We start from the raw sequence: 13,595 nt of genomic DNA, 5'->3' as shown, positions 1-13,595 counted from the left end.
CTGGAATCTTTTTCATTAAACCCACATCACTGCTTGGTGTCTGTTTACTGCTAAACCTAGAGTGCCTGATGCTACATGCTGGAAGAATAATAATGAAAGATTTAGGTGAAGAGTTATACTTTCAACTACAAGATCATCTAAGCCACAAAGCTTATCCTACCAAAATCAATATGGTATACAAATAAAAAAGCACCTTGCATATAAATGAAGATATAATATTTTTAAGGATTCCCCTGCTGCTACTTGTACATAAATCACTGATAAATCATTTCAAATGGGGCTTGCAAAGGAGAAATTCCTTGTTGACTTGCCCCTAAACATGAGCTATGAAGCCCATTTAAACCATGAACTCACTAGGTGCCCTTAAGCAAGTTGCCTTTTTTGCTTCATTCCCCCCCCCCCCCAGCAATCATGGGATAACAGAAACATTTATCATTATCGTCTGCAACACCATGTTACTAAGAATCCTGCTGGATCATTTAGTCCATTTTACTGGCAATTTAGTCCAGGATCCAGTTATCACAGTGGCCAACCAGATGTTTGTGTGAAGTCCTCAAGCAGGGTTGGACAACAACAGCACAACCCCCATTCCCTATGCACCCTGCCTCCAACAGTGGAAGCAGAACATAGCCACCATGTCCACTAGCTCTTGATAGTCTTATCCTCCATAAATTGGCCTCTTTTAAAGCAACGATGATGGGCCACACTACGTCCCGACAGAGCAAACTTCTTCGTTTGCACACCGTGTCTACCCTGATTCTTTCAACATAGCCCCGAGTTCTAGTATTATGATCAAGGTTCTAAAATTTATCCCTTTCCATATTCTCTACTACACTGTGTATCATTATGCACCCTTATCAGCTGTTATTTATACGCCCCTTACTCACTGTTTTTCTAAACTACAATTATTTATAATCCTATTTTCAGCCCCAAAGCCAAGAACACAGCAATACAACAAAAGATGCACTTCTATTGCATCTTTAATCATATCGAAACAGAAAAATAACAATATACTCTGTAGCCCCAAATGCCTTTGTTACATAGATTTTTTGATACCTCACAAATCTGACCATTTCACAGGTACCTTGGCACTTCATGGAGACACCAATATGGTTTCTCAATGGACAAGGTCCTATTTTTTTATTAACACATGTTTAGTCTAGAAGTATTTAACACATAAAAAATGAACTACAAGCACAGATTTGAAAACTCAATGATCCTAAATCCATATAAAGCGAAGCAACCCAAGAACTGAAATCTCGGTATATTGCACGCTCTTATTCCTGAAATATGCTTTCCCCTATCCACACTTCCCCCTACCAGGTGTTACCTAAACAATATATCTTATCATTGTTACCACCATATAGGCCAATGCTTATGCATGTCATGAACTGGCAGTACAACGGGGAGAAGGAAGAGGATCCCAGCGATGGCAGTAGCTGGGACTGGGACACTTCGGGGCAAGCAGGGGATGAGGAAGAAAGTACTCACAGAGTGATGGAAGATGGTGAGGGGATGAAGGTCAATGCACAGGAACCAGAGCAGCAGGACCCATCACCAGAGGGGACCCTGTCTCCATGGTGGGCACTGAGGTGTAGAGAGCAGTGGCAGGGGCGCTCTAGGAGGCTGAGGCAGGCGAGGGCCCAAAGCCCAGCTCCCTAGTTGGCCAGGTGAGGCTCACTAGCTCTGGGAGGAGGGGTGTGATTCCTCAGCTGGAGTAGGCTCAGGACAGGTGAGGGCCACACCCCTCATCAAGCCCAGTTGCTGCAATCAGCAAACAAAGTAGAAAAAGGAACCAGAGCTGAGGTGCTGTGTCTGCTGAAGTGGCCATGTTGGTGGACCTTGGCTTGGATGCTCCTGGACCTCTATGGGACTGTGGTTCGGGTTTGACTGGATCCTGACCGCTGGACTTCAGACTTGACCTACTTGGACTGACCCTGGACTGTGTTTCCTGACCTTTGACTTTGCGTGTGCGGATTGACCCTGGCAAAGACCAGATGCACACACTTTGCAAGATAGTCTAATCCATGAGGGCAACATCCTGCTTCCTCTCCACCCCACAGCTGAGTGCAGCAGAAGCCCTGTTCCATCACCTAATTTGATGCTGGATACCATGCTATATGATACAGGCCTGAAAACACATCCATAAAAGCTACTAGCCCATTTACACATGAAACCATTAAGTATTTGAGTACTACTAATGGCCTGAATGGAAACTTCTGTTGTGACACCTGAATTCTTGTTCACCAAAGGTAAAGGAGTGGTTTTTGTTTTTGAAAATCTGTCCAAAGTCCAACTGCAAGATATTCAACCTTTGTCACATTATATAATAATTGCAAATGAATTCAATGAATCATACAAATTGGCATACTGAAATACAGTTCTGAATATATATATATATATATATCTATAGATAATATTTTTCAGGCCAAAAAATTTCAAGAGAAACAAAATCTCAGTTCCTTGGAAAGTCACTTCCAGAAAAATTGCTTTAAGTAAGTGACAGGCAACCTATTACAATTGCCGAGCTCCCACACACTGCTATGTACATATATTAATGGCATACATCTTTTGATTATAACATTAATGTTTACAAGGTCTATATGAAACCCAACTGCATACACGACGCTCTTAGGGGTAGAAGATTCAAAACATTTAATCATGAAACTGACTTAGCAATTTAGTGCTCAGGGAAGCAAATGTTTGATTCTTTGACATGATTTACCAAGTGGGTAGGAGCTCACAAAGAACATCTAGTACTGGAGGGAAAAAACACCCTCAATATATTATTTCTCAGGCTTTCCAACTGTTATAAAGTGCAGAAAATAAACCTTGTAAAGAGCAGAGAGGAAGATTAACATGAAAGCCGCTACATAGACCTCAAAAGCTTCATACTACAATTATTGAGCACAGAAAAGTCATTACAATTTGCTAGGTTCTTTTTTTTTTTAAAAAAAATAGTTCTTATGAAAGGCTTGTCTTCAAAGAGAGATGGTTCTGCAAAGTTTGGTGAGTGCCCTGCTGGCAGAAAATGAGGCCAACTGCTCAGGCACTCAAGCTTTGATTATGGCGACTTCCTCAGTAACAGCAGGGATGCTTGCAGAACCACCTACAGCCAACTAAGAAGTGGCCTTTTCTGTCCTCTTTACCTCTCCTCTCACTCAACCCTTCCCTCCTCTCCTCCCCTCCCAATGAAATGCATAATAGCAACACTTCAGAAAATAAGCCTTCTGGAAGTGGTGCAATGGCTGTGGAACCAGAGTGAAATATAACAGGACTGACCGCGTTACATTGGCTTTGCTAATGAAACCAAGAGTTTGTGTGTGCTGGGAATAGGGCTGGACAATATATCGTTCAAAACCAGCTTGAAGTCCATATTGTGATATCGGTTTCATGATTTTTGACCTGGCAGTATATCGCAAATCACGATTTGTGTATGCTATTCAAAAACCAGGATGCGAGGCGGGGGGGGGGGGAGGGGGGAGGAGAGACGGACCGCTTCTAAGCAGTCATTTCTACAGATAACCTTTATGTGGGCTCTCCCTTCTGTGGCACCACTGCTCCCTTGATGCAGCCTTCAAGATTACAGTCGTCTTCCAACAGTGCACAACCCCTCCTGTTCATAGCTGTATGAAGTTCTTCTCCCAACTTCTTCTCAGTGCCAGACCAGATGCTTCAAATGCAGAAGGCCCAGAGCTCAATTCTGGTTTCTCTAGGTAGGGCTAGGAAGCCCGTCTGAAATTCAGGAGAGGCAACATTTGACAGCCCCTGCCCCCTGCAGCAATTTTGCCTTGCCAAAGCCAGGTAAGTGAGGATCTGGGATTTGGGAAGGAGGCATGGAATTCTGACAGGGTCCTAGAGTCATCCAGTCTCCTTCCCAAAGCCTAGATAATGCTTTCCCAGCTTTGGAAAGGAGGTAGGGGGACTCTAGGACCCTGTCAGAGCCTCACATCTCCTTCCCAAAGCCAGCACCTCACTTAGCCAGCTTTGGGGAGGAAGCAGGAGGGCCAGGTGTGTGTGTGTGTTAAATTCTGGCCTCACTCCTCGTCCCCCCTTCCACGTGGCATGGCAGTGTGCGGCCCACGGGTTCTGTGTCAAAGTACTCTTGTGGCCAACTTGGTATGAAAAGTTGGATCACCCTGATGTAGAGAAAGACAGACATGGTTCAATAAAAGGCAGCTTCCTGTATTCCTATGACAAGGTAATTTTTATTCTGCCACTACTTTTGTGCTACATGCAATGTCCTTAGAATAACTCTCATAATAATAGAACTGTTACCATGATTTTGTGTGCAGCAACTTTACAGGTTTCCCCTCAAAAAACTTACAACCCAGTGCTGCAAAAAGGGAGGTAGAAGGGAAGAAGGGCAGGTAACCTGATGCAATGCTGCAACCCAAGCCTGCCATTCTCAACACACCTAAGTGTAAGCATGTCCCATTGTAATCAAAGGCCCCAACTTCCAAGTAAGCATACCTAAGACTGCAATTCAAAGTGGGGAAACGTAACGAGGAGGGGAAAGAAGAGAAAGACAAGAGACCCCACAATTTTGACAGATACAAGTTACCGAACCACTTAAACAGGAGGCATTGTTAAATATACGCATTCGTGTAGATATACAGCTTACAGGAAGGTCTTACTCAACAAGAATGATGTAATCGTGAAAGTATGGGCAGTAAAAGAGCCTACAGCTAGCCAAAAGAACCTTAGTCGTGTGCCCACATGGAAAGAAAGCCTCGGGAACACTGTACTTATTACCAATGATGTTATAGCATCATCCAGACTCGCTCTCAAATCCTACGTTAAGGATGAGCAGCAGCAAAATGGTTCCACTCTGTGAAATTTTGGCAGGGAACAGTAGATTGATCCATTGTGCTCCTGTCGAAAATCTCGTGAGTGGATCTCAGATACCAGAATAGCTTTTTTGCAGTTCACTACCAGCTTGCAGCAAGAAGCCAGTCTGGCGCCTTAATTCATACCCAGTTCAAAGCACCCTAAGTACAGCCACTCTGGCTATGTCACCGCATAGGTTCCAAGACCCCCTGGAACAGTTTTCACTACTTGCTGCTAGCCATGCCAAACACAGATCATTAGCATGCTTACCTCTAGTTGTCAAGACCCCAGCATGGCAAGTGACTGGCATTTCACTACCCGTATAGGGTACATCAGGTGGAATCAATGCATGTAATTCTAGAGTACCCCAAGAATGCCCTGTTTCCATTTTGGCCAGCAGGCAGTAAAAAAATCAGAACTTGCTTGGAGCACAAGACACATTCATTTTGTAGAACCAAGTGATGATCTTTTATTTACCCAGGATTTTAAATTATTCTTAACTTACCCATGCTGCTAACTTTCTTAGGTTGTTGATGTAAACCTCCCTTTGGGTTTTATTGGAAACTGAAGGGTAAGATATATAATCACTATACTATAAATATTGTTATTTACTTATATTATAATATGGATAAGTAATCACAGGGTTTTCAGACACTAGAATCTGCCGCAATATGTTGTCCCTCTCTGAAAATGCTTCTGTCTCAAAAAAAAGGGGGGGAGCCAGGGTTCTGTCTTGGGTGAAATTCAAGAGCACCCTGAACTCAAGCTGTTGCACCCATTGAAACCAGTTTAGTTTCCATGACCTCACTGTTCCCTTAAGCAGTCCCCCAAAAGGGGAGAGGGTACTGGTGTACTGCCCTACTGTGTTTTATACCAAATTCCACCCTCTTATATCTGCCTGGTTCCTGTATACTCTGTACTCTTTTTGCTTTGCTTGAATTCTGCTGCTTGCTGCCTTGCTTGGATTCCTCCCCAATCCTCTTTGCTGGCATGCTCAAGTATCCCATACCTCATCACACCAAGACCACCTCCGTAGGCTCAAGCGCTGGAAGATATCCCAAGAATTCCCCCTGAACTATGGTTAATACAGGCTTGCAAACAGCCAGTCGCCTGGTAGCGTGTTGTAAGTAGTAACCATCTCTAGACATTACCTGGCAAGAAATATTCTCTTTTAAAAACAGAAGAGGTAGGCCTTTCCTACATGCTTTCAACTTTTGAAACAGTCTATGTGCCAGCAATGACCAACACAAATATGCCAGTGTTTTATTTATTAAATTTTAATATATAATTTTTATTTATTAAAAAATAAAGTAACAAATCTTGGCCTGTTCTTTCAATTTGAACACTATCTCTGCCATAGATCAATGACATTAGTATTTCTCCATTGTAACTAGCTAGTTAATTCCTTTCCCCCTTCTATATATTTAAATTAATAATGGATATATAATACCCTACATAATGGCTTTCTTTTAGTCTGAAAACAAGGTAGGGCCATAGGTAGCAGTACGTTCATTTGGTATATTATCCTGCTTTTCTTTCCTCATGGAACTCAAGGGAATATACACAGAATTCCCAGGTAGACTCGCATCCATGCATGGGCCAGACCTAGTCCTGCTTAGCTTCAGCAAGGTGGCTGCATCATATGACCTCATATCATGTTTTTAGACTCAGCTGGTAAAACCATCCAAGGAAATCTTCAATGCAATCAGCAGTTTGGAGAGCCAGGCCTTAGAAAAGCTGAGTGAGCAAGTTAACACCCACTACTTTCAAGACCAACACAGTTTTCTGAAGATTTCTATGCTAATCCTACTTTCCCAAATGACAGTGCAATCCTGTGTGTGCCTCCTCAGATGTAGGTTCATGCAAGATTGCAGCCTTAAATCCACAGCTTGCCTTACATCACAAGAAAGTCATGATTTACAAGAGACAGCATCAAGTAACATATATTATGAATATATTTAAAAGGATACTGCAAAGTCTGGCTTTATCACAGTGACAAAACACACACCGCAAATAATTTACCTGATACTGAGGAAACTAAGCCAGCCACCAAGCCAAATTCTCTGAGGTTAAGTTTATTAGACTGATAGTCAGCTTAATTAAGCTGCTTGATTTACTGGTAACATCGCAAGAGCTGCATCAACTTAATATTTAAGAAAGGCCGCTGGTGCATTTTAAGTTAAGAATGGGGTCCTTATTGTGAGGCACACAGATTTGGTGTGACCAAGAAATGCACTGAAGGCAACATCCATTTCAACCCACCCTAAATCAAGCCAGCATCTACTTTTATTCTAACAATCCCGGCAGTCACGACTTCGATCAGAACCGAGTCTGTGTCGTCATGGGCTTCCTATACATCCGCTACCCCTGCTGTACCTAAGACAGCAATATCGCTGGGAGGCTGAAGGTGGAAAGCATCAATTAGAAAAGGCGGGGGGGGGGGGGGGAGAAGAGAAGAGAAGCACATTGCACCCAGCCCAAGCTCCATCCCCGGGTTGTGTGCGGATGAGGAAGTTGCATGAAGTCCGCTTCCTTCTCCCGCTTGTAGGACGCGGAGCGAGAAAGAGGGAAGCCAACTGGGGAGATGGGGTGGTGGCCCATAATGGTGGTGGAGGGGGGGGAGGACAACGGGGAAAGGATGCACCTTAAGAAGCCACACAACGTGCGCTGGGGAGAGCCTGGGAGGGGGTGGCGTTGGGAGAACGCCCCACTTCCTCCAACCTCCCGGCCCCATTTCCCCGGCCACCCCTCGAAGACTGAGGGACCCTCCTCTCGCCAACGAGCCCCTTTAACTCTCCGACCACCTCGGACTCCGCCTGGACCTCCCTCCCCTCAAACAGATGCTTCCTTTTGGCGAGCCCTGGGAGGGGACCCGCCGGGGAGGTTTGAGGTGACTTACCCATGTTTCCGCCCGGAGGAATGGGGCGCGGAGGAGGAGGCGCTCCTGGGAGAAGAGAGAGTCTTTCTCTCCACCCGGCTGCTGCGGGGCTGCTTCGCTCTCGCCGCCTCCCCAGTGGCCAGGGAGGGACAGGCGGGGCCCGAGGCCGGTGCAGCTGCTCTGCGGCCAAGAGGCGCACGGACAGGCGGCGGCGGCCAGAGGAGAGCAGAGGGGCGGGTGGCTAGGAAGGAGGCAGGGGCAGCCGGGGCGCTCGCTGCCTTTCCTGCCGTGCCTGGGTGTGCGTGAGTGTGTGTGTATGTGTGTGTGCACGCCAGTGCGTGCGCGCGCCGCCGGGCTGGAGGAGGCAGAGGGAGGCTTGCCCGCGCCCGCGCCCTGACTCGCAAGCAGCGAAAGGAGGCGGAGGCACAGGGGACGGTTCCGGGGTGCGTGCGCTCAGGGCGCGCGCGCGCCGGCCGAGACCAATAGCCCGCCCTGCTGCTGCTGCTGCTGCTGCTGCTTCCTCCCTTTGCCCGGAGGAGAGTGAAACGGGGTTTCTCTCTGCTACCGTGTATGCCGGCTGGATTATGAGTCAGTGCCTTTCCGTACATCTGGGCAAGGCCCTCCTTTAGGAAACACAAAGGCCGGCAGCGCAGCGGGAGGAGCGGGGAGGCGGGTGCAGAGCGCCACCCGGGAGGAGCCCCGCGTGGCCTGCGATCCGCGAGCAGGGAGGGTCTCCGCCCTTCTGCTGCCGCCGCCGCCGCCGCACCTGCCCTTGGCTTGGACGCTGCTGGGCCCCTCGGCGAGACCCAGCCATGGGTGGCTGTGCTTACGGGTTTTATAGTATACAGTTCTTCAGAAGATCAGGGCTTGGCTTGGGGTGTGTGCGTTTCCTTTTCCCGTGTGTGTAACAATGGTGAATGCACGTTGAGCCCAGCCAGGCGGAGGGTTGTCCTATGCAAAGCGGTCCTTTTTGCGCGCCTTATGCAGAGGCTGGAATTGGTAGGGCCACCTGTGAAGAGCTCTGTTGCTCTTCCTAACATGGGCTGAAACTAATTCCCGCTGGAAATAAGCTGCAGACAACCAAAGCTAGAGTTCTGATTAAGAGCAGTATTAAAGGAGTTGGAATTGCTCAGTTGGTAGAGCATCAGGCTGGTGGGTTGGGCAAAAGCCTGCATTGCAGGAGGTTGGACTAGATGAGCCTTGGGGTGCCTTCGAACTGTACAATTTTATGAACGCAGGCCTTAGCCAAACAGGTAGGTGGTTGTGATCCGCCACCTGCCCACTGAACGTTAGGGCAGAGAGTTTCCAGTGCAACCCCGGCCCTAATAAAGGAGCCTTTGAACATTAAAAAAGGTAAAGGTACCCCTGCCTGCATGGGCCAGTCTTGACAGACTCTAGGGTTGTGCGCCCATCTCACTCAAGAGGCCGGGGGCCAGCGCTGTCCGGAGACACTTCCAGGTCACGTGGCCAGCGTGACAAAGCTGCTCTGGCGAGCCAGAGCCGCACACGGAAACGCCGTTTACCTTCCCGCTAGTAAGCGGTCCCTATTTATCTACTTGCACCCGAGAGTGCTTTCGAACTGCTAGGTTGACAGGCGCTGGGACCAAGCAACGGGAGCGCACCACCGACCTTTCGATCGGCAAGCCCTAGGCGCTGAGGCTTTTACCCACAGCGCCACCCGCGTCCCCTTTGAACATTACTACTGCTATTTAACAAAAAGCACCGAGGGAGCCTTTATATTGGGATAGGGTGCTGATCTCTCCAGATTTCTGGCGGGGGGGGGGGGCATATCAGTGGTTCTTAAGTGAGAGGTTTTAGTAAAAGTACACAAGTTTCCCTGAAAGAGCTTGCCCACCACTACCAATATTTCCCTACAAAGTGCACCAAAGGAAGAGCACATACACGCTAAGCTGGGGCTGATGGGCGTTAGAGCCCAACAACAACGAGTGCACAATGTTGGCTACCCATAATGTTGCTCATGTCTGAGAGCACCTGTTTTGCACCTAAAAGGTCCCAGGTTCAAGGTTCCTGGCATCTTTTAAAAGCATTCCAGGTAGCAGGATCTGGAAAGAAATCTGCCTGAGGCCCTGGAGAGCTGTTGCCAGTCACAGTAGACAGTACTGAGTTATATCAGTTTGGTACCCTTCAGACGATTTTGGACTTCAAAACCCATCAGCCATAACCATTGGTCAATGGTCAGGGATGATGGGATCTGCAATCCATCACCAGGATGGGGGAAAGCTGCATTAGATAATGATCTGACTCAGTGTAAGGCAGTTTCGTATGTGCAGTTGTTTCCTATGTTCATAGGAAGTGCTGAATGTGCTTTTCATGTGAGGCCTAGTGGGATTGGTTAGCACTCTGCATATTCCCATTGTGTGGCATATAGCAGGGGTGAGCATTGAATGAACTACTTTTCTTTTTTCATAGAACCCAAAGAAGATCCACCAGCTAAAGCCAAGGGCAATATGGTGGTTTAGAAATGGTGGTTGACATATACTTATAGTTAAGGAACAGGGCAGGTCTCAGGGTGTATCTCAACTCAGGAATTTGTTTTCAGTACCAGAACTGAGATTACCAGTTACCATCTCAGTTCAGATAAAAGTTTTTCCTTCTAGGATAACTAGTAACTTTTACAATGTCAACAAATGAGAAACAACATTACTTAATGTTATATCTGTGGGAGAAACCTAGGAACAAACCTATGCCTTATAACTCCTTATTTCTGCCTAAGTAAAATTCCTTTGCAAGATCTGAGCATTTGAGACAGCTTGTTAATGATGAGCTTTGCTATTGTGAAGGAGCTGAAGTGAAGACTAAAAATAAGTTGCTTAGGACTGAGAGCAGAAAAGGTGAGATTGGAACCTTTGAATGTGTTCTTTCCCTATTAACAGCTGATACAAAAGCTCACGGGAATGTAAAAGGTCACGGTGAATCGCCATGTTCTTCATCAAACTGGATTTGGGCATGAGTTGACAACTAAAATCTAACAGAATCACTTTGGAGAGGAAGTTAAATGCCTTCTCACCCCCTTTAATAAAAACTATATACAAGACAAGTACAGATACCATAAAACTTAGAAACAACACAGCCCAGAACACATTTCAGTTCCGTGCTCACGTGCATGCGCATATCCAAACACCCATATAATAATAATTTTTATTTTTATTATTTATACCCCGCCCATCTGGCTGGGTTTCCCTAGTCACTCTGGGCAGCTCCCAAAAGAATTAAAAGCACAAAAGAACATCAAACATTTAAAAACTTCCCTATCAGTGCCACAATCCAACACACAGTCAGGCCCTTCTAGAATAATTTCAGTTTCGTTTCCATGTACAGTGGTACCTTGGGTTAAATACTTAATTCGTTCCGGAGGTCCATACTTAACCTGAAACTGTTCTTAACCTGAAGCACCACTTTAGCTAATGGGGCCTCCTGCTGCTGCCGCCGCGCCGCCGGAGCACGATAACTGTTCTCATCCTGAAGCAAAGTTCTTAACCTGAAGCATTATTTCTGGGTTAGCGGAGTCTGTAACCTGAAGCGTATGTAACCCGAGGTACCACTGTATTGAAAAGATGAATGACAAATGGCCAAGCATTACCCCTCCCCCATTTTTTGTTAAAGTATTCTGAATATGAGCAACCTTGCCCAAGGGCCTCTTGTGGTCCTTGCAGCCAGGGCGATGGTGGTGGTTCTCAGGGTGAGGGACATAAATAACCCCACTGAAGTTCTATCCATCTGTTAAAATTGTCAGATGAAGCCTGAATAGAGAGCAGTGTTCCTGTCTATTTGATCCTTGAGCTGAGCCCGGAACTCAGACTTAAAACATGGCTAGGTCACAGTGACTTGTGATTGCTTTTTACCTTTTGACATTTTCTTTTCACATACTTTGTGAGTTCCCAAGCTTCAACAGTTCTCACCCGTGACTTAGTTTTGTATTTTTTCTCTCTCTTACTCTAAAGAGCTTCTGAAAGCATTTTGTCTGTGTAGCACAGTTTCCAAGAAGCTGTCAGGAGGGAGGGAGCAAATTATTAATACTTTAGTGGCAAACACACACAGAGAGAGAGATTTAATTTTCTTAACAGAGAGATGATTTCATAACATTTACGGTGGATAAAGTGGAAGAATGTTAGCATTGCCAGAACAGCTTTGTATATGTAGGTCGACGGCTAGGATGTTACGGTTTATTTTGTTTGAAATAAAAAAGGGGCTGCATTAAATATCAGTTTCTGCAACATTGTTACCTCACAAGGTTTGGGTGGTTCCATCTTTGACTGCCTTTTGATGGCTTGTTAAATCAGTATTGGTATCTGTTTACGCCACAGCAATGGAGCATCCATGAAATATGTGTAAAAGCTAAAATGTCCCCCATCACTAAGGATGTGGCGAATTGGTCCGTTTTGGTTTGTCGTTTTCCCAATCTTAAATTTGTTTCTCTACATTTCCACATCAGTTCGTGATTTATTTATTTTTAAAAATCATAATGGGAATTCATCAGCATTTTAGTGTGAATTTATCCTGATGTATGCATTAGTTTATAGGTTGGTGTTCAGTTTTTACCTAAAATACATTTTTTTTTTTTGCAAAGCGGTGTTCCCTAAAAATGCATTTTTGCATGTCTCTTTCACTAATGTATACACTTTATGTGCGCTTTATGTGCACATTACTTGGGTGGAGAACTGCATGTAAAATTTGGAGATGCATGAATTTCAAATGATGGTTGTGTTTTGGTTCTTGTGTTGTTTTAGAAAATGCAAATTAGGTAGGTTTGCCTTTAATTGCAAACTGAACCACATTTCTCTCCCAACCGTACCCACCTCCCAATGAGCAGCAGAGAGTCATCTGAACATGGTCCTTGCACAGTTAAGATGAAAAAGAATTTTTTTTTTTGGTGCCTCAGCATCTAGTAGAAAGGAAAGAAGGAATCATGCAGTCCCAAGATAGTTGATCATAGATCTAGATTTAGTGGCATCTGCCTTCTGCTTGAGTCAAGCTGTTCTAGCAGTCTGATACAAGACATTTATTGTGAAGGAAATACTGAGAGGGCAAAGCGGCTTTGGAAGAAATTATTCAAGGCAAGAAATGTTGATGAAACTGCCGATAATGCTAAGGGACTAAAAGAAAAAAGGACTCTGAATCAGCAGAACTTGAATAAAATTACCTCAGTGTTCTTTCTTTTCGTGCTTGCTTAGAATATTATTGGAAGTGTTTTGTTTATCTATCAGCTTTTTGCTTCCAAAGCGTGTAAGGAGTCAAAGAGGATGCCCAGGCTCTCTGGTTATTAAGGATTTACAGATAGCCTATGACGCAGAGGAGAGTTTTGATAACCAAACAAACCACGACACACTTCCTTCTATTGTTTCCACTCAGCTATGCTCTCTCGCCACAGTTTATTAACTGTTCTATGGAACTCTCCAGGGATGCCTTCCTTGTTCCCTTTATAATGGCAATGGCACCCACCTGAGAGGTGCTGGAACTGAGTGGAAAAAAAGCCCTGCTCTTATTTGTCATGAAAGCCTAGTTTGGCCAGAGACAGCTATAAGGGGTGTGTGTGTCTGGCAGGTGAGGGACCCCAGAAAACTAAAAGGAATGAGTTTCCCCAAGTTGACTAAGGGTGTGTGTACACATTAGCTGCTTAAAACACAGCTAGGTTCCCCCTCCCCACTCAATTCAGATCGAATCTGGGATAAGGCAGCTCTGTATGTCTCTCCTGACCCATGTCCACATAGCTCATGGGAGAAGAACCCTAGGCCCAGGGCTAAATGTGGTCCTCCAAGCTTTTCTGTCTGCCCTCGGAAGTCCTTGTACATCATTTTTGCTTCTGTGGCCCCTGGAAGTTTGCCAAAGACAAAAGGTACCACTCTTTATATAATTAAACTCGCCCAAA

General features: G+C 45.5%; 1 protein-coding gene across 9 annotated transcripts in view; it reads right to left on the bottom strand.

Moving 5' to 3' along the window:
- The window catches only part of RAP1GDS1 (Rap1 GTPase-GDP dissociation stimulator 1), a 91,651-nt gene extending 83,207 nt beyond the window's left edge, over positions 1–8,444 (bottom strand). For 3 of the 9 annotated variants that reach the window (XM_083398417.1, XM_083398419.1, XM_083398421.1), the window contains exon 1: positions 7,730–8,444. In XM_083398417.1, the coding sequence (XP_083254543.1) occupies positions 7,730–7,733 (4 nt within the window). In that variant the 5' untranslated portion in view covers positions 7,734–8,444. The remainder of the gene's footprint in view (positions 1–7,729) is intronic. The other 6 variants (XM_083398416.1, XM_083398418.1, XM_083398420.1 and 3 more) reach the window with 3 other exon arrangements.
- Positions 8,445–13,595: the final 5,151 nt, after the last annotated feature.

Source organism: Podarcis tiliguerta (assembly GCF_965153285.1).
Source record: "Podarcis tiliguerta genome assembly, chromosome: 9".
NCBI classification, from domain to species: Eukaryota; Metazoa; Chordata; class Lepidosauria; order Squamata; family Lacertidae; genus Podarcis; species Podarcis tiliguerta.
This window is presented reverse-complemented; position numbering and strand designations above follow the sequence as displayed.